This window comes from Oncorhynchus gorbuscha, linkage group LG03 (genome assembly GCF_021184085.1).
Source record: "Oncorhynchus gorbuscha isolate QuinsamMale2020 ecotype Even-year linkage group LG03, OgorEven_v1.0, whole genome shotgun sequence".
Taxonomy (NCBI): Eukaryota; Metazoa; Chordata; class Actinopteri; order Salmoniformes; family Salmonidae; genus Oncorhynchus; species Oncorhynchus gorbuscha.
In genome coordinates this window covers 52500939-52527987 of record NC_060175.1, presented here as the reverse complement: position 1 = coordinate 52527987, position 27049 = coordinate 52500939, and the positions used below count along the sequence as shown (strand labels likewise).

At 45.6% G+C, this 27049-nt stretch overlaps 2 protein-coding genes across 5 annotated transcripts; both read right to left on the bottom strand.

The window, feature by feature from the left end:
* Nucleotides 1-440: 440 nt before the first annotated feature.
* On the bottom strand, nucleotides 441-11721 carry fam83e (family with sequence similarity 83 member E). 3 transcript variants are annotated; one of them, XM_046336137.1, is made up of 9 exons: nucleotides 10753-11721; nucleotides 10291-10437; nucleotides 8923-9047; nucleotides 8380-8829; nucleotides 2319-2381; nucleotides 2102-2161; nucleotides 1709-1955; nucleotides 1336-1548; nucleotides 441-1082 (listed from the first exon to the last, which is right to left on the bottom strand). In XM_046336137.1, the coding sequence occupies exons 1-9, from the start codon at nucleotides 11212-11214 to the stop codon at nucleotides 882-884; spliced, it is 1968 nt and encodes a 655-aa protein (XP_046192093.1). In that variant the 5' UTR covers nucleotides 11215-11721; the 3' UTR covers nucleotides 441-881. The 3 variants fall into 3 exon arrangements, with proteins under 3 accessions (XP_046192093.1, XP_046192106.1, XP_046192099.1); XM_046336150.1 differs by having other exon boundaries at nucleotides 10291-10453; nucleotides 10753-11108; XM_046336143.1 differs by lacking the exon at nucleotides 2319-2381.
* Nucleotides 11722-13650: 1929 nt separating this feature from the next.
* On the bottom strand, nucleotides 13651-26632 carry LOC124020831 (epithelial membrane protein 3-like). 2 transcript variants are annotated; one of them, XM_046336124.1, is made up of 6 exons: nucleotides 26111-26632; nucleotides 18151-18170; nucleotides 15806-15928; nucleotides 14948-15050; nucleotides 14569-14709; nucleotides 13651-14369 (listed from the first exon to the last, which is right to left on the bottom strand). In XM_046336124.1, the coding sequence occupies exons 3-6, from the start codon at nucleotides 15881-15883 to the stop codon at nucleotides 14194-14196; spliced, it is 498 nt and encodes a 165-aa protein (XP_046192080.1). In that variant the 5' UTR covers nucleotides 15884-15928; nucleotides 18151-18170; nucleotides 26111-26632; the 3' UTR covers nucleotides 13651-14193. The 2 variants fall into 2 exon arrangements, with proteins under 2 accessions (XP_046192080.1, XP_046192071.1); XM_046336115.1 differs by lacking the exon at nucleotides 18151-18170 and having other exon boundaries at nucleotides 26111-26629.
* Between the last annotated feature and the right edge of the window lie 417 nt (nucleotides 26633-27049).

Genomic DNA, 27049 nt, shown 5'->3' with positions numbered 1-27049 from the left:
AGTCTAGTGTCAAAGTATACCTCAAGGAACCTGAGGGCTCCACCCTTTTCAAGTTTCTCCCATATAACCTCAAGCATACCTCATCTCCCATCATCCTCCTGGTAAAGAACACAGTTCTCTACAGAGAACCTGAATCCCCACATTGTGGATATCATGAACATACTCGTAATACTACTGCCATCTGGCGACTGAACCAGAATATGACTATTTGGCTGACTATTGAACTGTCCCAGAATATGACTATTTGGCTGACTTAAAAATGTAAAATGTAAATGAAAGGGATATACTGCATATACTATGGAAAATATGTTTTTTTTGTCTGCCCTGGACTATAAAATATAGTATATTTGCGAGGACAGAGACATAGTTAATCATGATAATAAACAAAATATTAAAGTTATATTAAACAGATCAACCTGTGTGTATTAACATTATGAAAGGTTATTTTATTCAGTTTGACATATAATGAAAAACAGTCCTAATCCAATATTCCATAAGAAACCAATTAATATGTCAAGAAATATATTGTTCTAGTCATCGACCTGTATGTATACATTTGTGTGGGGCCTGAAACAATGAATACTGTGGCTGTTTAGATTTGTTCTGCTGAGCATTTTATCATCTTGTAGGACCTACAATTGAGTTTACATTGGTCACATCCATTACGTCACATTACATTACAATACATTTCAAACTACCGTCATTAACAGATGGCTTCCCTGCTTCATCTTCCAGGTAAATACAGTAAGCATTTTCACTGAAGTTGCACATCAATTTTGTCCGTGTGATTCAACACTAGACTCTGCTCTCAATGCAGCTACCATTGTCTGTCACATTCGCATCGTGACATTTCCCCCTTCTCTTCCATCCTCTTCACTCAATCACTTTCTATCCTCCTTCCCTAGATCCCAGTCACTCTGTGGTCTTCTCCAGTCCCTCTGGAGTCCAACGCTGCCACTGCGAGGCCTGGTGGTAGGAGGCAGAAAGGTTTTGGGAGGCCTAAGGATCCCCGTTTTAAACTCATCATTCCTCTTCCTCATCAGGGCGAAGGCTGGGGTCATTCGAATAGGGTCAGAAAAGTACTGTCGGAAAAAGAGAAAACCAGGGAATGTCTCAGTAGATGGTTTCTATTTTTATCTTGCTCTCACACACACACACACACACACACACACACACACACACACACACACACACACACACACACACACACACACACACACACACACACACACACACACACACACACACACACACACACACACACACACACACACACACACATACATACATACATACAGTGAGGGTGTGACATAAATCCTAAATCCTTACACTTACACTGGCTTGTGGTACTGATGGTCCCTTCTCTTTAAAGCCTGGGTCTGTATGCATCACACTCAGGTCCATCATGGAACTGCTGAGTTCTGACACGGTGGTCTTAGCGCTCCTCCTTAGCTGGGTTGAAGAGCTCTGACGAGGCTGCAGCCTCCTCATGATGTCACTCAAAGAGCTGAAGCTTTCACTTTGTGGCACCTTCAATATCAGAGGTCTCTGCATAAGAGAAAGGCAAACCTTCACTGTCCATACTCTGTCCTTTAACATCTAACAGTATTTGATTTTATTGTACTCTAAATGAGACAGATTCATATTTCCATACAGGATGAATCAGTAGCAGTGGGACTGTGCGTATATTTATAAACCAGAGGCTCACCCTAGATATAGAGGGGCTATCAGCACCAGAGTTGACTCTAGATTCAGTTGCCTCTGTGCCTAACTCCTCTGCCATAACATCTTCCCTTCTAGTTGGATGATCTCTTCTCTCTCTGGAGGGAAAGCCCACAGCTTCTTCTCGTGAGCCTGTCTCCATTTTGTTTTCACTGGGCCCCACAGACTCTTTCTCATCAACTTCAGAGCTCCTCTGTTTGGAGAGGTGTATGCCATATGTTTTGAGTTGGACCCTTCAAGAGAATAATTAAATTTTAGTACTATTTACTGACAAAGTATGGCTAGGTTTACTATGGCAATGTATCCATTTAATTAATTGGAGTTCTGAAAGTTAATTCACAATCACAATTATAGTCACGATTATCACAGCGTTACACACCTGTGTTGGGTTTCTGTTTCAGCGGACGTCTGGTTCTCTTCCTGAGAGGGTAAATCTCCGCTGCAAAATCATCCGAAACCAGACACGTGTTATAACATTGCTACTCAAAGTATTGTGGAGAGTTATTCTAAATAAAGCTCATTCTCTTCTTAAGGATATGCCATAACATTGCAAACCGAGCACGTATGAGTCTTATACTTCCCAAAAATGGACTCACTTAAAAGTTGTTTGATTATCCAGCTGAATTTCGCTCTCCGAATTGACATTGTTGGCCCATATTCTGTAACGCGAAAAGTACAAAATGACCTGAGCACCGATCATACAGAAACTGCTACTGTCCCCACAAGATAAATGTATTACAGATAAAGGTGACACAGAGAGAAAATACAACCAAGACAGTGGCTCACAGTACATACAATCACACATTACGTGCGTTCTATGACTGGCTTCATACAGTGCCTTGCGAAAGTATTCGGCCCCCTTGAACTTTGCGACCTTTTGCCACATTTCAGGCTTCAAACATAAAGATATAAAACTGTATTTTTTTGTGAAGAATCAACAACAAGTGGGACACAATCATGAAGTGGAACGACATTTATTGGATATTTCAAACTTTTTTAACAAATCAAAAACTGAAAAATTGGGCGTGCAAAATTATTCAGCCCCCTTAAGTTAATACTTTGTAGCGCCACCTTTTGCTGCGATTACAGCTGTAAGTCGCTTGGGGTATGTCTCTATCAGTTTTGCACATCGAGAGACTGAAATCTTTTCCCATTCCTCCTTGCAAAACAGCTCAAGCTCAGTGAGGTTGGATGGAGAGCATTTGTGAACAGCAGTTTTCAGTTATTTCCACAGATTCTCAATTGGATTCAGGTCTGGACTTTGACTTGGCCATTCTAACACCTGGATATGTTTATTTTTGAACCATTCCATTGTAGATTTTGCTTTATGTTTTGGATCATTGTTTTGTTGGAAGACAAATCTCCGTCCCAGTCTCAGGTCTTTTGCAGACTCCATCAGGTTTTCTTCCAGAATGGTCCTGTATTTGGCTCCATCCATCTTCCCATCAATTTTAACCATCTTCCCTGTCCCTGCTGAAGAAAAGCAGGCCCAAACCATGATGCTGCCACCACCATGTTTGACAGTGGGGATGGTATGTTCAGGGTGATGAGCTGTGTTGCTTTTACGCCAAACATAATGTTTTGCATTGTTGCCAAAAAGTTCAATTTTGGTTTCATCTGACCAGAGCACCTTCTTCCACATGTTTGGTGTGTCTCCCAGGTGGCTTGTGGCAAACTTTAAACGACACTTTTTATGGATATCTTTAAGAAATGGCTTTCTTCTTGCCACTCTTCCATAAAGGCCAGATTTGTGCAATATACGACTGATTGTTGTCCTATGGACAGAGTCTCCCACCTCAGCTGTAGATCTCTGCAGTTCATCCAGAGTGATCATGGGCCTCTTGGCTGCCTCTCTGATCAGTCTTCTCCTTGTATGAGCTGAAAGTTTAGAGGGACGGCCAGGTCTTGGTAGATTTGCAGTGGTCTGATACTCCTTCCATTTCAATATTATCGCTTGCACAGTGCTCCTTGGGATGTTTAAAGCTTGGGAAATCTTTTTGTATCCAAATCCGGCTTTAAACTTCTTCACAACAGTATCTTGGACCTGCCTGGTGTGTTCCTTGTTCTTACATTTACATTTACATTTAAGTCATTTAGCAGACGCTCTTATCCAGAGCGACTTACAAATTGGTGCATTCACCTTATGACATCCAGTGGAACAACCACTTTACAATAGTGCATCTAAATATTTTAAGGGGGGGGGGTGAGAAGGATTACTTTATCCTATCCTAGGTATTCCTTAAAGAGGTGGGGTTTCAGGTGTCTCCGGAAGGTGGTGATTGACTCCGCTGTCCTGGCGTCGTGAGGGAGTTTGTTCCACCATTGGGGAGCCAGAGCAGCGAACAGTTTTAACTGAGCTGAGCGGGAACTGTACTTCCTCAGTGGTAGGGAGGCGAGCAGGCCAGAGGTGGATGAACGCAGTGCCCTTATTTGGGTGTAGGGCCTGATCAGAGCCTGGAGGTACTGAGGTGCCGTTCCCCTCACAGCTCCGTAGGCAAGCACCATGGTCTTGTAGCGGATGCGAGCTTCAACTGGAAGCCAGTGGAGAGAGCGGAGGAGCGGGGTGACGTGAGAGAACTTGGGAAGGTTGAACACTAGACGGGCTGCGGCGTTCTGGATGAGTTGTAGGGGTTTAATGGCACAGGCAGGGAGCCCAGCCAACAGCGAGTTGCAGTAATCCAGACGGGAGATGACAAGTGCCTGGATTAGGACCTGCGCCGCTTCCTGTGTGAGGCAGGGTCGTACTCTGCGGATGTTGTAGAGCATGAACCTACAGGAACGGGCCACCGCCTTGATGTTAGTTGAGAACGACAGTTTGTTGTCCAGGATCACGCCAAGGTTCTTAGCGCTCTGGGAGGAGGACACAATGGAGTTGTCAACCGTGATGGCGAGATCATGGAACGGGCAGTCCTTCCCCGGGAGGAAGAGCAGCTCCGTCTTGCCGAAGTTCAGCTTGAGGTGGTGATCCGTCATCCACACTGATATGTCTGCCAGACATGCAGAGATGCGATTCGCCACCTGGTCATCAGAAGGGGAAAGGAGAAGATTAATTGTGTGTCGTCTGCATAGCAATGATAGGAGAGACCATGTGAGGTTATGACAGAGCCAAGTGACTTGGTGTATAGCGAGAATAGGAGAGGGCCTAGAACAGAGCCCTGGGGGACACCAGTGGTGAGAGCGCGTGGTGAGGAGACAGATTCTCGCCACGCCACCTGGTAGGAGCGACCTGTCAGGTAGGACGCAATCCAAGCGTGGGCCGCGCCGAGAGATGCCCAACTCGGAGAGGGTGGAGAGGAGGATCTGATGGTTCACAGTATCGAAGGCAGCCGATAGGTCTAGAAGGATGAGAGCAGAGGAGAGAGAGTTAGCTTTAGCGGTGCGGAGCGCCTCCGTGATACAGAGAAGAGCAGTCTCAGTTGAATGACTAGTCTTGAAACCTGACTGATTTGGATCAAGAAGGTCATTCTGAGAGAGATAGCGGGAGAGCTGACCAAGGACGGCACGTTCAAGAGTTTTGGAGAGAAAAGAAAGAAGGGATACTGGTCTGTAGTTGTTGACATCGGAGGGATCGAGTGTAGGTTTTTTCAGAAGGGGTGCAACTCTCGCTCTCTTGAAGACGGAAGGGACGTAGCCAGCGGTCAGGGATAAGTTGATGAGCGAGGTGAGGTAAGGGAGAAGGTCTCCGGAAATGGTCTGGAGAAGAGAGGAGGGGATAGGGTCGAGCGGGCAGGTTGTTGGGCGGCCGGCCGTCACAAGACGCGAGATTTCATCTGGAGAGAGAGGGGAGAAAGAGGTCAGAGCACAGGGTAGGGCAGTGTGACTTGTTTGACTTAGCAAACGAGGATCGGATGTCGTCGATCTTCTTTTCAAAATGGTTGACGAAGTCATCTGCAGAGAGGGAGGAGGGGGGGAGGGGGAGGAGGATTCAGGAGGGAGGAGAATGTGGCAAAGAGCTTCCTAGGGTTAGAGGCAGATGCTTGGAATTTAGAGTGGTAGAAAGTGGCTTTAGCAGCAGAGACAGAGGAGGAAAATGTAGAGAGGAGGGAGTGAAAGGATGCCAGGTCCGCAGGGAGGCGAGTTTTCCTCCATTTCCGCTCGGCCTTCCGGAGCCCTGTTCTGTGAGCTCGCATTGAGTCGTCAAGCCAAGCCGGGAGCGGGAGGAGGACCGAGCCGGCCTGGAAGATAGGGGACATAGAGAGTCAAAGGATGCAGAAAGGGAGGAGAGGAGGGTTGAGGAGGCAGAATCAGGAGATAGGTTGGAGAAGGTTTGAGCAGAGGGAAGAGATGATAGGATGGAAGAGGAGAGAGTAGCGGGGGAGAGAGAGCGAAGGTTGGGACGGCGCGATACCATCCGAGTAGGGGCAGTGTGGGAAGTGTTGGATGAGAGCGAGAGGGAAAAGGATACAAGGTAGTGGTCGGAGACTTGGAGGGGAGTTGCAATGAGGTTAGTGGAAGAACAGCATCTAGTAAAGATGAGGTCGAGCGTATTGCCTGCCTTGTGAGTAGGGGGAAGGTGAGAGGGTGAGGTCAAAGAGGAGAGGAGTGGAAAGAAGGAGGCAGAGAGGAATGAGTCAAAGGTAGACGTGGGGAGGTTAAAGTCGCCCAGAACTGTGAGAGGTGAGCCGTCCTCAGGAAAGGAGCTTATCAAGGCATCAAGCTCATTGATGAACTCTCCGAGGGGACCTGGAGGGCGATAAATGATAAGGATGTTAAGCTTGAAAGGGCTGGTAACTGTGACAGCATGAAATTCAAAGGAGGCGATAGACAGATGGGTAAGGGGAGAAAGAGAGAATGACCACATGGGAGAGATAAGGATCCCTATGCCACCACCCCGCTGACCAGAAGCTCTCGGGGTGTGCGAGAACACGTGGGCGGACGAAGAGAGAGCAGTACGAGTAGCAGTGTTATCTGTGGTGATCCATGTTTCTGTCAGTGCCAAGAAGTCGAGGGACTGGAGGGAGGCATAGGCTGAGATGAACTCTGCCTTGTTGGCTGCAGATCGGCAGTTCCAGAGGCTACCGGAGACCTGGAACTCCACGTGGGTCGTGCGCGCTGGGACCACCAGATTAGGGTGGCAGCGGCCACGCGGTGTGGAGCGTTTGTATGGTCTGTGCAGAGAGGAGATAACAGGGATAGACAGACACATAGTTGACAGGCTACAGAAGAGGCTACGCTAATGCAAGGAGATTGGAATGACAAGTGGACTACACGTCTCGAATGTTCAGAAAGTTAAGCTTACGTAGCAAGAATCTTATTGACTAAAATTATTAAAAATGATACAGTACTGCTGAAGTAGGCTAGCTGGCAGTGGCTGCGTTGTTGACTTTGTAGGCTAGCTGACAGTGGCTGCGTTGTTGACACTACACTAATCAAGTCGTTCCGTTGAGTGTAGTAGTTTCTACAGTGCTGATATTCGGGGGCTAGCTGGCTAGCTAGCAGTGTTGATTACGTTACGTTGCGTTAAAAGAACGACAATAGCTGGCTAGCTAACCTAGAAAATCGCTCTAGACTACACAATTATCTTTGATACACAGACGGCTATGTAGCTAGCTATGTAGCTAGCTACGATCAAACAAATCAAACCGTTGTGCTGTAATGAAATGAAATGAAAAATGTGATACTACCTGTGGAGCGAAGCGGAATGCGACCGGGTTGTTGAGTGCGGAAGTTCTATTCAGTAGACGTTGGCTAGCTGTTGGCTAGCTAGCAGTGTCTCCTACGTTAAGGACGACAAATAGCTGGCTAGCTAACCTCGGTAAATTAAGATAATCACTCTAAGACTACACGCTCCAAACTACACAATTATCTTGGATACGAAGACAGCAAAGACAACTATGTAGCTAGCTAACACTACACTAATCAAGTCGTTCAGTTGAGTGTAATAGTTTCTACAGTGCTGCTATTCGGTAGACGGTGGACGTTTGCTAGCTGGCTAGCTGCTGGGCAGATAGCAGTGTAGACTACGTTAGGACGACGAAATACGAAGTTTCTTCATGATGCTCTGCGCTTTTAACAGACCTCTGAGACTATCACAGTGCAGGTGCATTTATACGGAGACTTGATTACACACAGGTGGATTGTATTTATCATCATTAGTCATTTAGGTCAACATTGGATCATTCCGAGATCCTCACTGAACTTCTGGAGAGTTTGCTGCACTGAAAGTAAAGGGGCTGAATAATCTTGCACACCCAATTTTTCAGTTTTTGATTTGTTAAAAAAGTTTGAAATATCCAATAAATGTCGTTCCACTTCATGATTGTGTCCCACTTGTTGTTGATTCTTCACAAAAAATATGTTATGTTTATGTTTGAAGCCTGAAATGTGGCAAAAGGTCGCAAAGTTCAAGGGGGCCGAATACTTTCGCAAGGCACTGTATGTTCTAAGGTTTCTACACCCCGAAGCTCGCAACAATATGGGCCTGCGTTGACACAAGGGCCATGTTTGCACCTGTTGACACATGTTTAGAAGGGAATGAAAGGTAAACGATCAAACCTGAGTGCACGAAACTGACTTTTTTGTACACTTTAGAGCCATACACGCGCGGATCAAAAACCTTTCACTGGTTTCAAATGGTTAGGAAATCTAGCCTTCTGTGGCATAAAAACAGGTATGAAAATCACATTGTGGCAATCCCTCTGGTTTCATCACACATACCTCCCCTCGTATGCATGCGTAGTTGTGAGGTGATCAACTTCCTTCGGACTAAACTCCTCCCCAAAAGGTGGCTTTTTGTTCACTGCTGTAAAATGTTGCAATGGTTCCTCCATGTTCACATTCATGTCCATGGGTTCACCGTGTTGATTGACAGGACTGCCTCTGTGGATGACGCCCAGGGCCTCCCAATCCAGGGTGTAGTCTGCGGGTGGGGGAGGAGGGGGGCTGTTGATAGGCTCCATGGGGAAATACATGGGCCGGTTGTTGAGGTCCAGGAGCACTGAGTGGTGATGGGGCTCATCTATTGGGGCCTTGATGGTCTTCCATGTGTCTGGAACTGGAAGTGAGGCTGCAAAGAGGATCCGGAACTCTCGGTCGAAGGATTCCACTACCGGGCCACTCAGCACAGTCACCAGCTGCCGGTGCAGGTGGGCGTCTGACCATGTGAAGCTAGTGAACACAATAACAAGCTGTTATTTGATGTCAGAGTGTAACTGAGTATGTAATAGGTTATAACCTGTGGAGAGCACCTAGCTGCTTTACCTGTAGCTGCCATTAACCACGGTCTCCAAATCCACCAGGAGGAAGTTGTCCTTCAATTCCCCCATCACTATCTTTCCCTCCCGCGAACAGAAGGTCTTTCCTCCAAGAACACGAACCTGTATATACTGTGAAGTGCAGAATACAAGTTAATCAACTTTATTTCAACCCTGTCGATTCAGACATAGACTTTGAATTTACTTAAATACTGCCAGAATATACAGTATACATATAATCAAATGTTATTTGTCACATACGCCGAATACAAGTGTAGACCTTACAGTGAAATGCTTACTTACAAGCCCTGAACCAACAATGCAGTTTTAAGAAAAATACCATAAAAAAGTAAGAAATAAATTTAACAAATAATTCAAGAGCAGCAGTAAAATAACAATAACGAGGCTACAGGGGGTACCGGTACAGAGTCAATGTGTGGGGGCACCGGTTAGTCGAGGTAATTGAGGAAATGTGTAGAAGCTGTTGAGAAGCATCTTGGACCTAGACTTTTTGCTCCAGTACTGCTTGCCGTGCGGTAGCAGAGAGAATAGTCTATGACTCAGGTGGCTGGAGTCTGACAATTTTTAGGGCCTTCCTCTGACACCGCCTGGTAAAGAGGTCATGGATGGCAGGAAGCTTGGCCCTGGTGACGTACTAGGCCGTACGCACTACCTTCTGTAGTGCCTTGCGGTCGGAGGCAGAGCAGTTGCCATACCAGGCGGTGATGCAACCCGTCAGGATGCTCTCGATGGTGCAGCTATAAAACCTTTCGAGGATCCGAGGACCCATGCCAAATATTTTCAGTCTCCTGAGGGGGAATAGGTTTTGTTGTGCCCTCTTCACGACTGTCTTGGTGTGCATGGACCATGTTAGTTTGTTGGTGATGTGGACACCAAGGAACTTGAAGCTCTCAACCTGCTCCACTACAGCCCCATCGATGAGAATGGAGACGTGCTCGGTCCTCCTTTTCCTGTAGTCCACCATAATATCCTTTGTCTTGTATATCATTACCACAGACGTGATGTTAGCCACACCAAGAGATGCACAGACTGACAAAGTAAATGCAGAACAACCTGTTCAGTTGTGTTGCTTCACCCAGATACATTCCACAAATGCCCAAAAAAAGGAGTTACCAGAGACTAGTCAGCCTGGGTGTGCATCAGGTTCTCAAGAGCCAGATGTCAGGTTAATGACTCCCCTTTCACAAAGTTCATACTGCTTTTATGAAACCTGATGCACTGTGACAAAGATTATTAAAATGTTGAGCTGTTGTTTTGGTACTGTGTGAATTAACAAGGTATGTGGGATTGGCTAAGTGGTATGAATGACATCAGGAGTCAGAGTCTGTAGTCCTTATAGGGTGTAGTTACTCACCGGATGCCTCAGCCTGTGAGGGTGGAGGTTCTCCTGGCTGGATCTCTGGTTCAGGACAATGTAAACAGGGACTCCCCGTGAAGCGATAGTGCGTAGATCCTCAATCACAGTGCTATCTGTCAGTCTGTCTGTCACCATGGCAACAACCTGTACAGCAGACACTCTGTCAGAGGAATATTAATATGTGACAGAGTGGATATTCCTGCCTGACCAGGTCGAAAAACCCTAACACAACATACTGAAGAGGCACCATCAACAACACTGACCCAGCAAAGAAAAGGCATTTCTGGATCCGGCTTGACAGCACCTCTAGGTCCCATTAAAGCAGTAGCGATGAACTCAGCCATCCGCTATGAATAATCGTCATACAATCCAATATTTTTACTGATGTGCCAAATGCATGTAGGCCTGATTCTATTTTTGTGCCTTAAAAGTATATCATCTTCAATCACTCAGACATACCTTGCTAGCCCCCTGCAGTAGTCTTCTGATGATCTCTCTGACAGGAGGTTGTTCATCTGCAGGTGGGCTGGTGTAGACCATGGCGCGTCCCATTCCCACCCAGGTGACCCCCTCAGGCCAGCCCAGCTCCAGGCACGGTGCAGGGATGTCTGAGTGTGTGGGGAAGTACCTGGCGGAGAAGTCTTGCACACCTGAGTTGCCACCCTCCTCAGCCCCCTCCAACTCCTCATAGCTGCTATGGTAGTCCTTGACCCTGCCACTGATCTGGTTCACCTCCTCTGGGGAGAGGAAGGGGACGAGGTGCTCTGCACTCAGCGTGGTGTAGAAGGCCTCGGGGCCCGCACTCAGCAGGCGTTCTAGCGCATAGCGCTCCCTCTCGCAGTGAAGGTACTCCGGGCTGGACTCAGACATCGGCAGAAATATCACATCCTTATTCAGACTCTGTTCCTGGGAGTTTGACATGGCCGAACAATATGTAGCCTCCTCGCTCTTTGGGAATGAGGGTTGTCTTTTGAACTCTGCGGGGGAGGGGGGGGGGTACACCCCCACCTACAAGCACTACTAGGGCAGCACAGGTCCAGCCAAAATCATGACACCAATGACACTAGCTGGTGATGATATGCTATTTGTTACTGGAAAATTGTGTGCGGTAGAAGTCTCCTTTTCACTACCTCTGTTTCCTCTGAGAGAAACGCAGTCACCAATGAATCTTGATTCTCGCATTAGATCTCATTGAAAGCATTGTCCAGAATCAGTTAAATAAGCTAAGGACACAGATATATCTTCAAGGGAACGATCTTGAAAACACAGGCAAAAAAAGTTCCCAGCCTTTCACAAACATGTCACAAGTCCTTGTTGACGTAAGGAACAAATAGCTCTGAGTGAGTTATGATATATAATCACTAAAGAGATCATAACCACTAAAAACGATGAAATAATGATAGTGGCGATAGAAAAAGACAACTCACCCTTCACACTCACACTTCATGTCCTAAAATATGATGACTGATTACCTCCAACTTATAACAGATTCTCTTATCTTCCTCCTCCCCCTCTCGTACAACTCCTCCCTCACTCTCACCTTCCACCTCTCTCTCTCTGCTCACGTTGCCTCTCTCTCTGCTCACATTGCCTCTCTCTCTGCTCCAAGCGATCTGCTCTGCTGACAGATCCTTTCAGTCTCTCGCAGCCACGATCGGGTCACGACCCTGTTTCCTCGAGAGAATCGCCACTTCTTACCCTGAAGGGCACAGCGGACAACTTTCAAATCCTCATGTCAACTTGTGTTCCAACTTGTGGATTCTGTGTGGCTATCTTCCAAAATAAAGCTGTTTTTAGGTGACTCCCTACAGAGAGTGTATGTAGTATTTCTTCCCTTGTGTTATCTATTATGTGGTGATGAAAGAAAACCTTTTCATTCACTTCATAGTTGACTCCTGAGACCGGTCCAGCCAGATGGGCAGGTCTGCTAGCCACAGGAGCAGGACTGGAGTCCCATTGACTGCCTGGGGAAGCCTCGCTGGGGGCAGTCCTCTCTTCCCACACCTTCTATTGACTCTCATTGAATTTCCACCATCCATGCTCAGAATGATGTCACAAGATACGGGTTTCTACAAAGTGGAACAGTCAGCTAATGATGTTATTTGACCATAAAGTTTTTTTTTAGAGTAAGATAGTAATGTTGTGGTGTGAGTGTGGTAGCTACCTATGAATGCCCCTTCACAGGAGTGTCTCTGAAGCTCGAAGGACATAATGGCACACCCTACAGAGGTTATTATAGTACGGCATACTGGAGTTCTTCACAATGGGCACATGGTAGGAATTTAAAGAAGCTTTCACAGAGGAATTAAACACACAAGAGCCATTAACTCCACAACTTTTTTTTTTCTTACTGATCATGAGGAAGATTTTATGCAATCAAATACTTCATCACAAAAACAACAGAATTAACCCAAGCTGCAGCAATATTGCCTACAGTCAAAAATGGTTCTATAAAATGAAATGACACAATTGATAGATTAAATGAGAAAAAGTGTATTTCACAGATACAGTAATAGTATGCACACAATACATACACTATATATAGAGACAAGTATGTGGACACCCATTCAAATTAGTGGGTATGGCTATTTCAGCCACACCCGTTGCTGACAGGTGTATCAAATTTAGCACACCGCCATGCAATCTCCATAGACAAACATTGGCAGAAGAACGGCCTTACTGACAGCTCTCGTGGCACGGTCATAGGATGCTAACTTTCCAACAAGTCAGTTTGTCAAATTTCTGCAATGCTAGAGCTACCCCGGTCAACTGTAAGTGCTGTCATTGTGAAGTGGAATGTCTAGGAGCAACAACGGCTCAGCCGTGAAGTGGTAGGCCACACAAGCTGACAGAACGGGACCGCCGAGTGCTGAAGGGCGTAGCGCATAAAAATTCTGTCCTCAGTTGCAACACTCATTACCGAGTTCCAAACTGCTTCTGGAAGCAACGTCAGCAAAAGAACTGTTCGTCTGGATCTTCATGAAATTGGTTTCCCTGGCCGAGCAGCCGCACACAAGCCTAAAATCACCATGCTCAATGCCAAGCGTCTGCTGGAGTGGTGTAAAGCTTTCCGCCATTGGACTACTCTGGAGCAGTGGAAACGCATTCTCTGGAGTGATGAATCCCTCTTCACCATCTGGCAGTCCGATGGACGACACTGGGTTTTGTGGATGCCAGGAGAACACTACCTGCCCCAATGCATAGTACCAACTGTAAAGTTTGGTGGAGGAGGAATAATAGTCTGGGGCTGTTTTTCATGGTTTGGGTTCGGCCCCTTAGTTCCAGTGAAGGGAAATCTTAACACAACAGCATACAATGACGTTCTAGATGATTCTGTGCTTCCAACTTTGTGGCTACAGATTGGGGAAGGCCCTTTCCTGTTTCAGCATGACAATGACCCTGTGCACAAAGCAAGGTCCATACAGAAATGCTTTGTCGAGATCAGTGTGGAAGAACTTGACTGGCCTGCACAGAGCCCCCATCTAACTCCTGTGGGATGAATTGAAATGCTGACTGTGAGCAAAGCATAATTGCCCAACATCAGTGCCGGATCTCACTAATGCTCTTGTGGCTGAATGGAAGCAAGTCCCTCCAGCAATGTTTCAACATATAGTGGAAATGCTTCCCAGAAGAGTTGATGCTGTTATTGCAGCAAAGGGGGGGGACCAACTCCATATTATTAATGCCCATGATTTTGGAATGAGGTGTTCGATGAGCAGGTGTCCACATACTTTTGGTCATGTAGTGTATGTAAATCCCATTGGAAATCTATTACAGAGAAAATAAAAACCTCTCTTTCATCACGTCTCTGTTGTTGTTCACCACAGTCGAGTGATAACAGGATAACAGTACCAAGTAATATTGAATGATGCTGCTGATTGACCTCACGTCTGTCTTGGCTCACTGCTTCTTGCGCAGGTGGACATACAGAACTCCACTGAAGAGCAGGAGGGGTACACAGGACCATGCCAGGATGAAGCAGTAGCCAAAGTGACCCATGCTTAGGTCTCTAGAGTCCTCCAGGATCTCCTTACGGTGGAACGTGAAGATGAGCGAGGCGGCAAATGATGTGAAACCTGGAGGAGCAAAGAAGACAGGGGACAGGGAGGGTAAATTATCTTCAGAGAATAAACGTGTATGAATCAATAACCACAATTAACAGAGAATGAGGAAGCAACTTATCTAGGTTAATGACAAAGCCTCTAAAATAATATACAGTAAGTACACACACAAAATAACTGGCTGCCATAAACTGGTTCTGGTCCAGTACAGTACCTGCGAAGACCTGACAAAGGCCAGTGAAATAGAAGAGCCCGACTTTAGACAAGGTGAAGAGCTGACCCAGGAAGACCAGGAAGGAGATAGAGGAGAAGACCACAGAGAAGACCATCAGGGCTTGGACAGCCTGCAACCAGTCTGGAGGAACAAGAGATGAGACATAAGACTCCATGTCATTGGGACAACACATAGACACATTGAAAATAAAGACTACATTGAAACACAAAAACACAAACATCATGCACATGATCACTCAAAGGCATAATTACACAGAATAACGATGGGAAGCGGTGACATAAAGTGACATCCTCATTCACATGTACACTAGATCCTAAAGACCACACGTAGCCTGGATAAAACGTCCTATTTTATTTACCATTTTCATTGGAGGCAGCACACAGCCAGTTTCCCGTTGTGTTGTCATGAATGCAGTTATACCAGAGGTCTGTGATCTCAGCATCGGTCCAGACCCACCAGGACTAGAGCGAGACACACAATAGAAGAAAGGTTTAGTTCAGCAGGCAATCTGCCCATATCATAAAAATGGTTTGGCCACGTCCCACTGTTGGATTCCTTCAGAGCTTTCGATGTGATTGGATATCCATAAATCAAATTCCTGCATGTTATATAAATAAGGTCGCGGTAGGTTTATCTTAAGCACTATCCGTAGGTTGATATTCAACATTGTTGTGGTTGCTCTCTTCAGCCTATGATACTCATATCAGCAACACATGCCAGGAAAAGGGAGTGCTGCAGAGTCGGATTTGGTATTTTGGTATTTTATTAGGATCCCCATTAGCTGTTGCGAAAGCAGCAGCTACGCTTCCTGGGGTCCATGCAAAAACATGAAACATGACATATTACAGAACATTAATAGACAAGAACAGCTCAAAGACAGAACTACATGCATGTAAAAATGGCACACATGGCCTACATATCAATACATACACACAACATAACTAGGTCAAATAAGGGAGAGTCGTTGTGAGGTGTTGCTTTATCTGTTTCAAAAAAGGGTTGCTGTTCATTTAAGCAATATGAGATGAGATGGAAGGGATTAAAGATATGACAGATAGGAGTGGCCATAGAGTAAGCTACCATCCTCAGTAGCTTTCCATCTAAGTTGTCAATGCCAGGAGGTTTGTTATTATTGATTGATAACAATAATTGTTCTACCTCTCTCACACTAACTTTGTTAGTTGTTGAGATTGGCTAACAGTGGAGAGTGTCTCACCTTCTCCATGGTAGCGATGAACAGCATGGCCAGAGTGAGCAGATGCAGCACAGTCACAGACATGAGCAGGAGAACCATGATGGCTGCTGCTGGGAGCTTCCACTGAGGCCACACCCACGGGTCCTGGACATAGACAGAGCCTTGAGATAGTTGCCTGAAATACTCTCGCTCTCTCTCTCGCTCTCTATCGCTCTCTCACTCTATCGCTCTCTCAGGGGGAAATGTTCACTTTCATCATGCTCCTCAACATATGCATGCAGTGATTATCTCTCTTTGCCTATCTATCAACCCACCACAGGCATCTTAGTCAGGGGAATAAGTCAGGGGAATCTAGAGAGCCTGAACTGCGTTTGAAGAACATAGTAGAGCTCCAACATGCTGTAGGTTTAGAAAGTAAATGTCCCGTCACTTGTCTGAAACCCCTGTCTGCTGCTACTATTATTACTATTAGCATTTCAATCAGACTAGAAACATGTACAGTTGAAATCGGAAGTTTACATACACCTTAGACAAATATATTTAGACTCTGTTTTTCCTGACATTTAATTCTAGTAAAAATTCATGGTCTTAGGTCACTTAGGATCACCACTTTATTTGAAGAATGTGAAATGTCATAATAGCAGTAGAGAGAATGATTTATTTCCACTTTTATTTCATCACATTCCCAGTGGGTCAGAAGTTTACATACACTCAATTAGTATTTGGTAGCATTCCCTTTAAATTGTTTAACTTTGGTCAAATGTTTCGGGTAGCCTTCCACAAGCTTCCCACAATAAGTTGGGTGAAGGCTTTAACTTCCTGACTGACGTCTTGAGATGTTGCTTCAATATATCCACATAATTTCCCTACCTCATGATGCCATTTTGTGAAGTGCACTAGTCCCTCCTGCAGCAAAGCACCCCCACAACATGATGCTGCCACCCCCTGTGCTTCACGGTTGGAATGGTGTTCTTTGGCTTGCAAGCCTCCCACTTTGTCCTCCAAACATAACAATGATCATTATGGCCAAACAGTTCTATTTTTTGTTTCATCAGACCAGAGGACATTTCTCCAAAAAGTACGATCTTTGTCCCCATGTGCAGTTACAAACCGTAGTCTGTCTTTTTTTATGGCGGTTTTGGAGCAGTGGCTTCTTCCTTGCTGAGTGGCCTTTCAGGTTATGTCGATATTGGCCTCATTTTACTGTGGCTATAGATACTTTTGTACCCGTTTCCTCAAGCATCTTAACAAGGTCCTTTGCTGTTGTTCTGAGATTGTTTTGCACTTTTCGCACCAAAGTACATTCATCTCTAGGAGACAGAACACGTCTCCTTCCTGAGCGGTATGATGGCTGCGTGGTCCCATGGTGTTTATACTTGCGTACTATTGTTAGTACAGATGAACGTGGTAACTTTAGGCGTTTGGAAATTGTTCCCAAGGATGAACCAGATTTGTGGAGGTCTACAATATTTTTTCTGAGGTCTTGGCTGATTTCGTTGGACTTTCCCATGATGTCAAGCACAGGGGCACTGAGTTTGAAGGTAGGCCTTGAAATACATCCACAGGGACATCTCCAATTGACTCAAATTATGTCAATTAGCCTATCAGAAACTTCTAAAGCCATGACATAATTTTCTGGAATTTTCCAAGCTGTTTACATACACAGTCAACTTAGTGTATGGAAACTTCTGACCCACTGGAATTGTGATACAGTGAATTATAAGTGAAATAATCTGTCTGTTAACAATTGTTGGAAAAATGTCTTGTGTCATACACAAACTAGATGTCCTAACCGACTTGCCAAAACTATAGTTTGTTAACAAGAAATTTGTGGAGTTTTAATGACTCCAAACTAAGCGTATGTAAACTTCCGACCTCAACTGTATGTAGACATGTGAGCCTGTGCACATATATACAGATGTCTAGAAGCAATGCAGGACAAGGTTATATCCCATCCCCATCCTCATACTGTAAATAATCTAAAATGCGTCACCATTCATCAACAAATGGCTGGAATAAGAGTATTTCTCGAGAGGAGTTCATTTTGCAGTCTCCTCTAGCTTTTGCCCATTCAAGCTGGCCCATTCTGACAGCGCCTGTTTATGGGATGAATGCCAATGGAGGACTAGGTTCAGACATTCAGTTCCAGAATAGAGCAGACTGTGTGTGTGTGTGTACTGTACTACTCCTTTCTAAATTCAAATACAACACATACATGTTCCCCTGCGTGAAATAGTGAGAGGGAGATTTTTTTCCATTAGATTGGTAATGACTATTCTAAAAGGTATGTGTCTCGTCACATTCTTTATCGGTTTGGCATTAGGCTTTTTCACTGATGTAAACTGTACTGTTTATGTAGTACTTACTTGTACGAAGAGGAGCAAACCTGAGGAATTAACATAGTAGGAGGGAGAATGTACAGTTATGAATATAGCTACTGTTCCCTGAAGGAGGGAATGAGGCAAAAAAATACTATGGGGAGTCAACGACCAATCATATTTACCTGAAGAAAACTGAAATCACTCCCAATGGGCCAATTGATGCCGAGACTGCCCTCGGAAGCCCCGCCTTCCTGGCTATAATACAGATGCTCGCATTGATTTCCTCAATTCAGTACCGCTCTTCAGCAAGCCCAAACCCCCTGACGGCGCGGGGCCAAAACATGTTATACCTCACTCCCTCCCTTAGGGAACAGTAGTTATATTCAAAACTGTACGTTCCCTTTCAGTTGGTCACTCGGTATGACATACTATGGTGATATACAATCTGGAAGGGGACCTGTAAGACTTACTGTAGCACTGTAGTCCTAGCAACATGGGAGGGACCGTGGCTGGAGATGAGCTGTGCTCCTCATCAGGAGCAGGTGGGGGCTTGTTGTTAGCTTCTGAAGCCCCACTAACTGGAACAGGGATGACTCTTAGCTTAGAGACAGGTGGTGGCACCTGGGCTACAGCTGGTGGAAGAGATACTGGGACAGGGGCTAAGGATCCCTGGTCTACAGCTGGTGGAAGAGATACTGGTGGTCTAGAGCTCCACAATGGCTGACTGGTGACTGATGCTCTGTAGCTGGAGAGGGTGGCCACTCTGGAACAGCAGCTGGCGGCAGGCTACTTTTGGCTAACGGTGGCAGACTGGAACACCTTGTCAGGAACAGGATGGATACCCATGCTGAGGGCAAAATGAGAACCAGTGGCAGGGACAGGTAGATACACCCTGGCACCGTCAGCGGGCTGGTTCTCCACACTGGAAATGTCTGGGAGCTGATAGGTAGGTACAGTATGTCTCTTAGCTGGACCACTAGTGGATGAATAGCCTTCAGACAGGTGTGGTGAGTGCCGGGACTGAGACAACTCAGCTGCTGCTGGAGGAGGCTCTTGGTAGCTGCACTGTAGGCTTGGAGTGCCACTCTGACGACACGGCAGAAGTGACTCATCACATGCTGAGGCCACGGTGGAGGGTCAGTCAACTCACAGTTGTCATACTGTCCATCACAGGCCTTATCCTCTTCATTGGGTGATGGCTCCACATGCTCAGCAAGCTCTGATGCGGGCCGTGGTGGTGTTGGCAGAACTCTCTCTGCTGCAGGGATGCCTCAGGATGAGGACTCTGTAGAGGCTGGCTTAGTGTTAGAGATTCTAGCTATGGACTGGGGTGTGAGGTCTCTTCTTGTTGCTCACGTAGCTGAGTGAGACTGTCCCTCTGTTCTCGTGGCTCAGATGGGAGTCTGGGACGAACCTGTACTCTCTGAAGGTCTCCCACTCATCTGGAGTTGTGTCCCATCTGGCCTGGCTGGAGAGGAAGGGACTGTGTGGAGAGGAGTGTTGTCTTGGTAGCTCCCTCAATAAGTGGCTGAAGGTCATTTTCTTTCCCATGTAAATACTGTGCATACTGTGCATACTGTGAATACTCTGCTGTGCTACAACAACTAGGATAAGGTTAGGCGTGGCGCCGTGGATGATCAGACCAGGTCCAGGCTTCACCGGTAACTCGCTGCATCTTGATCTGGGAGTAAACACTTTAACCAGGTTTGAACGGACCACAATGTAGTGGAGGGCTAAAGGTGTATTATTCTTAGGTTGCTGGTTTGGTATATGTGTGTTATTGCATCTGGGCCTCAGTCAGGATGCACTGATGGGAAGACACAGTGAATAGTTGACTTGCAGTTTACTTCAAGATAGACCGTATGTAACAGCACCGTATGAAGGCAGCACAGCATATACAGAGCTACGGCTTGACACAAGGCACACTTGGGTGTGAAGGTGTGTGTGGATGTGTGTGTGTATTTCCAGTGTGGTTTTCCTATAGGAGGAAGCAGATAACTAAAGTGCCATCAAAATCAGGAATGATATACAGCTATTATACAACGACGTTGCATGACAAATATAAACTATATGACATCACTATAACAGGTTATTACACATGAAAGGCTTAAACTAAAGCACCACTAGTTGGCAATAACACATGAATGACTACACCATTACTAATAACTGAATGGATGGAATCTGACTGAATCCCATAAAGACATCGGAAAGGGTGGGACACAACACAATCACCGAAGTAACATGCGCCGGCGCCACGTTAGGCTTGACTAACTACTAAATGCTAACTGTATTAATACACTGGAAAGGCACGCTAAAGTGCTATCTTAACCCAAATAGTGTGCAAAAGCATACATCCATTTAATAGACGGGTGTACAATAACTCCTCATGCAGTATGACTGAAATGACGGTTATTGGTGCGACCCGTCGTCCACTAATAAAGGACTCCCACGGACAAACATCAGACCAACTGTAACAACTTACAGACATAGGCACACCATCATTTTTTGGTTTGTTTTTAGGAAGACACAACAGAGACATACAAGCGCCATAGATGAACTAGTCAATCCAATGTACCACCGCACCAAGTCCGAATGACAATCACATTCCTCAGTAAGAAGATCCTGGGGTTTCAAGCTGTTCTGGAGAGAATTCCAAGACCACCGAGCTGAGTAGTTAAAACACTTTTTTGCAATGATCCGTTCTGATTTTAGGGACCTTTAGAAGTAAGTAGGAGTGAGACTGTAACTGGTCTTGATTTTCTGACCTTGTCAAATAAGAACAGAGATCAAGTGACAGTCTTCCAAAAATGGCCTTATTGATTATAGCATACCAATGTTAAAGCCGACATAGAGTCAGCGAAGACCAGCTGACAACACTATAGAGATCACAGTGGCGTGTCAGACGCTTTTGGTCAGTAATAAACCTAAGAGCTGCGTGATACACGGAATCAAGTGCCTTCAGGGTAGTGCTGAGGTCTGCATATAAATACCATCACGGTAGTCGAAGATAGACAGGAATGTACACCGTAGCAGCTCTTATCTGGCCTCCAAAGAAAAACAAGCCTGGAAAAAAACTATATCTCTATCTTCTTTACCAGGCCCTCAACATGATTAGTGAAGATCAGCTTCTCATCCGCCCAAACTCCTAGATATTTGTCTTTACTTGCTCTGTAGACTTCCTTTTCAAGGTAGTAATGAAATGATTTTCAGAGTGTTTAGTATTGGAAAAATAACATGTATTTTGTTTTAGAGCAATTCAGAACAAGCTTCAAATCGTACAGATTCTGTTGAATGATGTTAAAACCATTTGAGTTCGTTTTTAAGCCAAAGTCAAAAGCGCTGCCGCTTGAATAGAGAACAGTGTCATCCACATAAAAATGTACATCAGCTGTCTCAATGTCTCCCAATGTTGTTGATGTAGATACTTAACAACAGTGGACCTAAAATTGATCCTTGAGGCACACCTCTAGGATGTCAGACTTACAACTACTTGCCAAGATTTGGAAGGATTATTCAGATTATCAGCAGTAGATTTGAGATAGTGGTCTGTTTACACCAGTTTTCAGTCAGAACTTGCATGTAAGCGGTAACTAAGGGAATGATGCTATACACATGTTCTCTATGCATATACACAATATGAAGTGCTAATGCACACATGCTACAGATACACAATGCTACAGATACACAATGCTAGCTTACTTAGCTTATTAACACATTTAGCTGCTGACACAGAGTAAACTCTGAGGGAAATATAATGTGCTAAACTCGACATGTGCATGACTAATATAATGTAAACAGTGACATGAAATGCAACTTACTGTTCAATAACACACACTTAAAGCTGCAATATGTAACTTTTTGGGAGACCTGACCAAATTCACATCTGTGTTATAGATCTGTCATTCTCATTGAAAGCAAGTTTAAGAAGTGGTAGATCTGTTCTATGTGCACTATTTCTATGCTTCCAGTTCATAAGTTTAGTTTTTGCGTCTTTTTTGTGTGATTTTGTACACCAGCTTGAAACAGCTGAAAATACAATATTTGTGCTTTTGAAAAAGATATTTCACAGCGGTTTAGATGTTACAATGATTCTCTATCACCCACGTTGAGAGATCCAGGATGATACGTCGCCCTGGGCGACAGGAAATGCGCACTGCTCCATACGAGCAGATAACAGGCCATGTGTAGGAGTGAGAGAGACCGTGCGCCCCCCCCCCCCCCATGCCTGTTGATGTACGCCACCACCGTCCTGTTGTTGGATCTTACCATCACATTCTGGCCTTCCAACATCGAAAGGAAACGCCTCAGCGCTAGCAAAACAGTCAGAAGCTCTAGGTAATTGATATGCTGCGCTCTTTGCGCTGTTGACCAAATCCCTCTTTCCAAGTAGCCCACACACAGCGCTCCCCATCCCAGTAAGGATGCATCTGTCGTGATCACCCTGCTGAACACTACCTGGCCCATAAGAATCCCCTGCAACAGCAGTCATGGGTCCTTTAGGCACCACGGGGATACCTTGAACCCAACACTGAAACAGACACATCAACAGAAGTCCCAGAGACACCAGATCTATCATAGAGGTCATCAGACCCAATAACCGCAGGCACAAGTGAAAAGGCACAGAGTGCTCTAGCTGAAACCTTGCCAGACAGAGCCGGTATGCGACCCTCCTCTGTTGGGACAAAAACGCATGATTCAGAACCGAGTCCAGAACGAGACCCAGAAACTGAATGCGCTGAGCCGGCGTCAAACAACTTTTCTTGTGATTCACTATGAACCCCAGAGACTGAATATGGGAAACCAATGTGTGGAGCTCCTCCGGTTCCCTCGACACCGCTACGACCAGCCAATCACCCAGATAGGCCAATACTCACACCGGTGCCAAAGCCGGCTCCACCACCACAGAAAAGGTGCGGGTGATAGGGAGAGCCCGAAAGGCAGGACCAGAAACTCATAGGCCACACCCTCGAAATTAAACCTCAGAAACTTTCTGTGAGGAGGATGTTTAGCCACATGAAAATACGCATCATTCAGATTTACGGATTTGAACCAATCGATGGGACGCACAGACAACAATAACTGGAGGAGTGTGAGCATTTTGAACTGGCAAACCTTGAGGTGCTTGTTTAAAACACAGAAGTCCAGGATGGGACACAACGTTCCATCTCTCTTGGGAACTAAGAAGTACCGGCTGTACCAACCGCTCTGTACTTCAGACATAGGGACCACCCGAATAGCCTGCTTTTGAAGGAGAGAGGAAATCTCTCTCAAGATAGACGCTAGGACCTCGGGGACCATTGACATAATGATGCCACGAAAAGGAGGAGGATGCACAGCGAACTGCAGACAGTACCCCCTCGTCGCCGTCCTCATTAACCAGTGAAACTGTGCATGCCAGCCACTGGACAGATCACGCTGCCAGTTTCCTAAGCATTATCTCCTGAACACCGAGGAATCTTGGGTATAAACAATGTGCTTTCATGGTAATGCCGTTCTGATACCCGGCTCACACCGGGTTCGGGGACTTTGGCAACAAGTAACTTGCCCCCATTGACTAAGCCACTTGGGAACATTGTTGTCGCCTTAAATGCTTGGGGAGGGCTTCAAAAACATGCCTCCTCCAGCTAGGATTGTGAGGTCTGCTTCTTTCACCCTGGTCTCCTTTGACCAAGCATGGCGCCTGTGCCAAGACGTCCGCCACTGCCCAGAACCTCGAAGCCGCCCCCTGGCCTGGAGCATCCTGCCTCTGGCTTAGACCCTTCCCATCACGCATTGGGAACAGCCGAGGTGCCCCGGTGAAGGATCTTCATGGGAAAAAGACCCATAGAGCTGCGTCCTTTTTTTGTTTCACCCTGAAAGGGGCCCGTTAGAACACCATAGCCAAGCTAAACAACCTTTTGGTGAAACTGGCTCATCAAAATACATACGCCTGTCCCTTTCAGGAATCCAGGACAATGTCAACCAGAGGTGGCGCTGAGCCACCACCGCTGCTACCATACTTTCCCCCCAACTAGGTTAGTACAGTGGGACAGACGCAGCACAAAATCAGCCGTAGCACGGATTTTGTTGAGAAGATCTGAAACTGGCTTCCCCACCTCCACAGTCGCATTCAGCTCCTGCAGCAAATCGATATGATACATCTGCAGCATTGTGACCACATTCAATGACCGGGCCGGCACACCCCTCACCCTGGTACACTTTGTCCATCTGATCTGCCGGCACGGTTTATTCGGAAGCACCCTGCTAGGATTAGCCTCGTTGTTAGCATCTGGAGCTCAGTTTCTCACCAGTTTTCCATCCATCAGACTGCAAATGTGCCCCGCCCTCTTCATACCCTCTACAATCACTAACTCGCCATAACCTGGTAGCACCAGCCTGGCTGAATGAGGGGAATCCCAGGTCGCCTTTAGCTCATCTGCGAAAATCTTTATACAGGGGTAAGTGATGCTTCACCGCGCTGAGTGAGGGACAGGAGGTAAATACCTTCTCCCAAACCTGGAGGAACTCTGCTGCGGGGCAGAAGACACCCAATCCATCTCCAGGTGATCTGCCACCCGACGACACAGCTCCATCAAAGGCACATTAACCACCAATGGTTCACTCTCCACCACCAAATCCAAAGCTGTGGGGTTTTAGGCTGCCCCAGAGCTGCCCTTGAGCCAACCAGGCTCGTAAGACCCTTCACTGGTTTCATCGTAAGAGCCTTCACTGGTTTCATCGTAAGACCCTTCACTGGTTTCATCGGAAGACCCTTCACTGGTTTCATCTGAACACCCTTCACTGGTCCGAGCCAAAGGCCTACTGAGCGTATTTCCACCCCAGGCAAACAGGACAACACTTGTGAGTATTCCCTAGGGTACGGTCGGAGGTTAAAACTCAGCTGGTTAGCCTTTACTCTTACCACTGGCCATCTTACTCAAGCAAGGAAGCACTGGCTACACAAGCAGAGCAGAAAGTAGTGGGCTTTTAGCAAACACAAATCCTACCCAAGCAAGGAAGCATTAGCTGAACAAGCAGAGCAGAAAGTAGTGGGCTTTTAGCAAACACAAATCCTACCCAAGCAAGGAAGCATTAGCTGAACAAGCAGAGCAGAAAGTAGTGGGCTTTTAGCAAACACAAATCCTACCCAAGCAAGGAAGCACTGGCTACACAAGCAGAGCAGAAAGTAGTGGGCTTTTAGCAAACACAAATCCTACCCAAGCAAGGAAGCACTGGCTACACAAGCAGAGCAGAAAGTAGTGGGCTTTTAGCAAACACAAATCCTACCCAAGCAAGGAAGCATTAGCTGAACAAGCAGAGCAGAAAGTAGTGGGCTTTTAGCAAACACAAATCCTACCCAAGCAAGGAAGCATTAGCTGAACAAGCAGAGCAGAAAGTAGTGGGCTTTTAGCAAACACAAATCCTACCCAAGCAAGGAAGCATTAGCTACACAAGCAGAGCAGAAAGAACAGAAAGAAGTTGACGTTTATCAAACACAAAAACAGATACCAACACCCAAAACTCATAACCTTTAGGGGTACCAGTACTCTCTCCCCAACAACAGACACCTAAGTTGAAGCCGAAAATCGTAATCTTTGTGTCCTTGAAAAGTTTGTAGATTGTGTGAGCTGAAGAGCGAATAATTGAGGAAATGAATGCGATCCTGGTATTATAACCAGGAATGCTTCCGAGGGCAGGCTCAGCATCCATTGGCCTGTTGGGCGTGATTTTCAACAGGTGAATATGATCGGTCATTGACATTGACTCCCCACAGTATGTTACACTGAGTGAGTGACTGAAAGGGAACTGTGGCGTGAAAACAAAGTACATTGACTCTGATAACATTACACTCTAGATTGAGAATAACCATTTTAAAAGTATCTATTTCAAAACACACATAATGATGTTGGTATATAGTATATTTGTGTCACTGTTAAATCAAAGCAAAAACACAATAGATATCACTATAACCAAAGATTTATCAAGACTGTCAAGTCAAGTTCAAAGCCTTGATATTGCGACTTACCTTAGATTGCAAATTTCAGTTCCTGGGGCCAAGTGGCTGGTTCTGTAACCCTCAATAGCCTCGTCTTCTACTGCAATCGGGCTTTTCTCACAGATGCCAATCTCCTCCCCCTCTACTCTTCGTTTTCTCCCGCACTCGGTCTCCAAAATTTAGAGAAAGACAGGGGTTGGAATGCAGAGTGGGATACAGGGGGAGTTTTAAACTTCCATTTCCTCTGCCCTCCCCCAAAGTCTACAGTCTGGACCAACTGACTAAAAATGACTACGGACTACCCACTGCACTGGACCCACCCACAGTCATGAACCGAGTCAATCACATGAAAAGCTACATATTGTAAACATTACATTCGTATGTTGGCATGGTATACATACAACGGGGAATAATTAATACTTTGCTTTCGACCTGTTCCATAACCCTACAGCAAATTGTAAGAGTAGAAAGATGTAATGTATGTGTTCAGTGTCAGTTTATAGAGACAGAAGGATCTTAACTGTCATAGCAACATATATTATTATTGCATTTGTCGGGAGCAATTTACCTCATGTATTTTATTTTGTCAAGTTGTATCCAAAGTCACTCTATAGTTGAGTAGACTACCAGTTTAAAGTGATCCATTGCTTTGATCTAGGGGAAACTGTGTGGGAATATGGGAGATGTACTGTATAACCCATTCTGGGTTAGTCTGTCTCTAGTACAGTACAGTTGGCTACTGTTGCCAGGCTGGATTCAGTCAATGGGAGGAAATTACTTCTCATTAGAGACCACTTTTGATTCCTAGTGAGTGGGAAAACTGAGACCACACAAGAAACCTAAACAAGTAGGCTAAAAGTTAACACAATAAGACAAACAAAAAGATTGTCACGAAATCTGCTTTATTTGAATGTAAAGGCAATATTTGACAACAAACATACAATAAAATAGAACAATCTAAAAAGACAC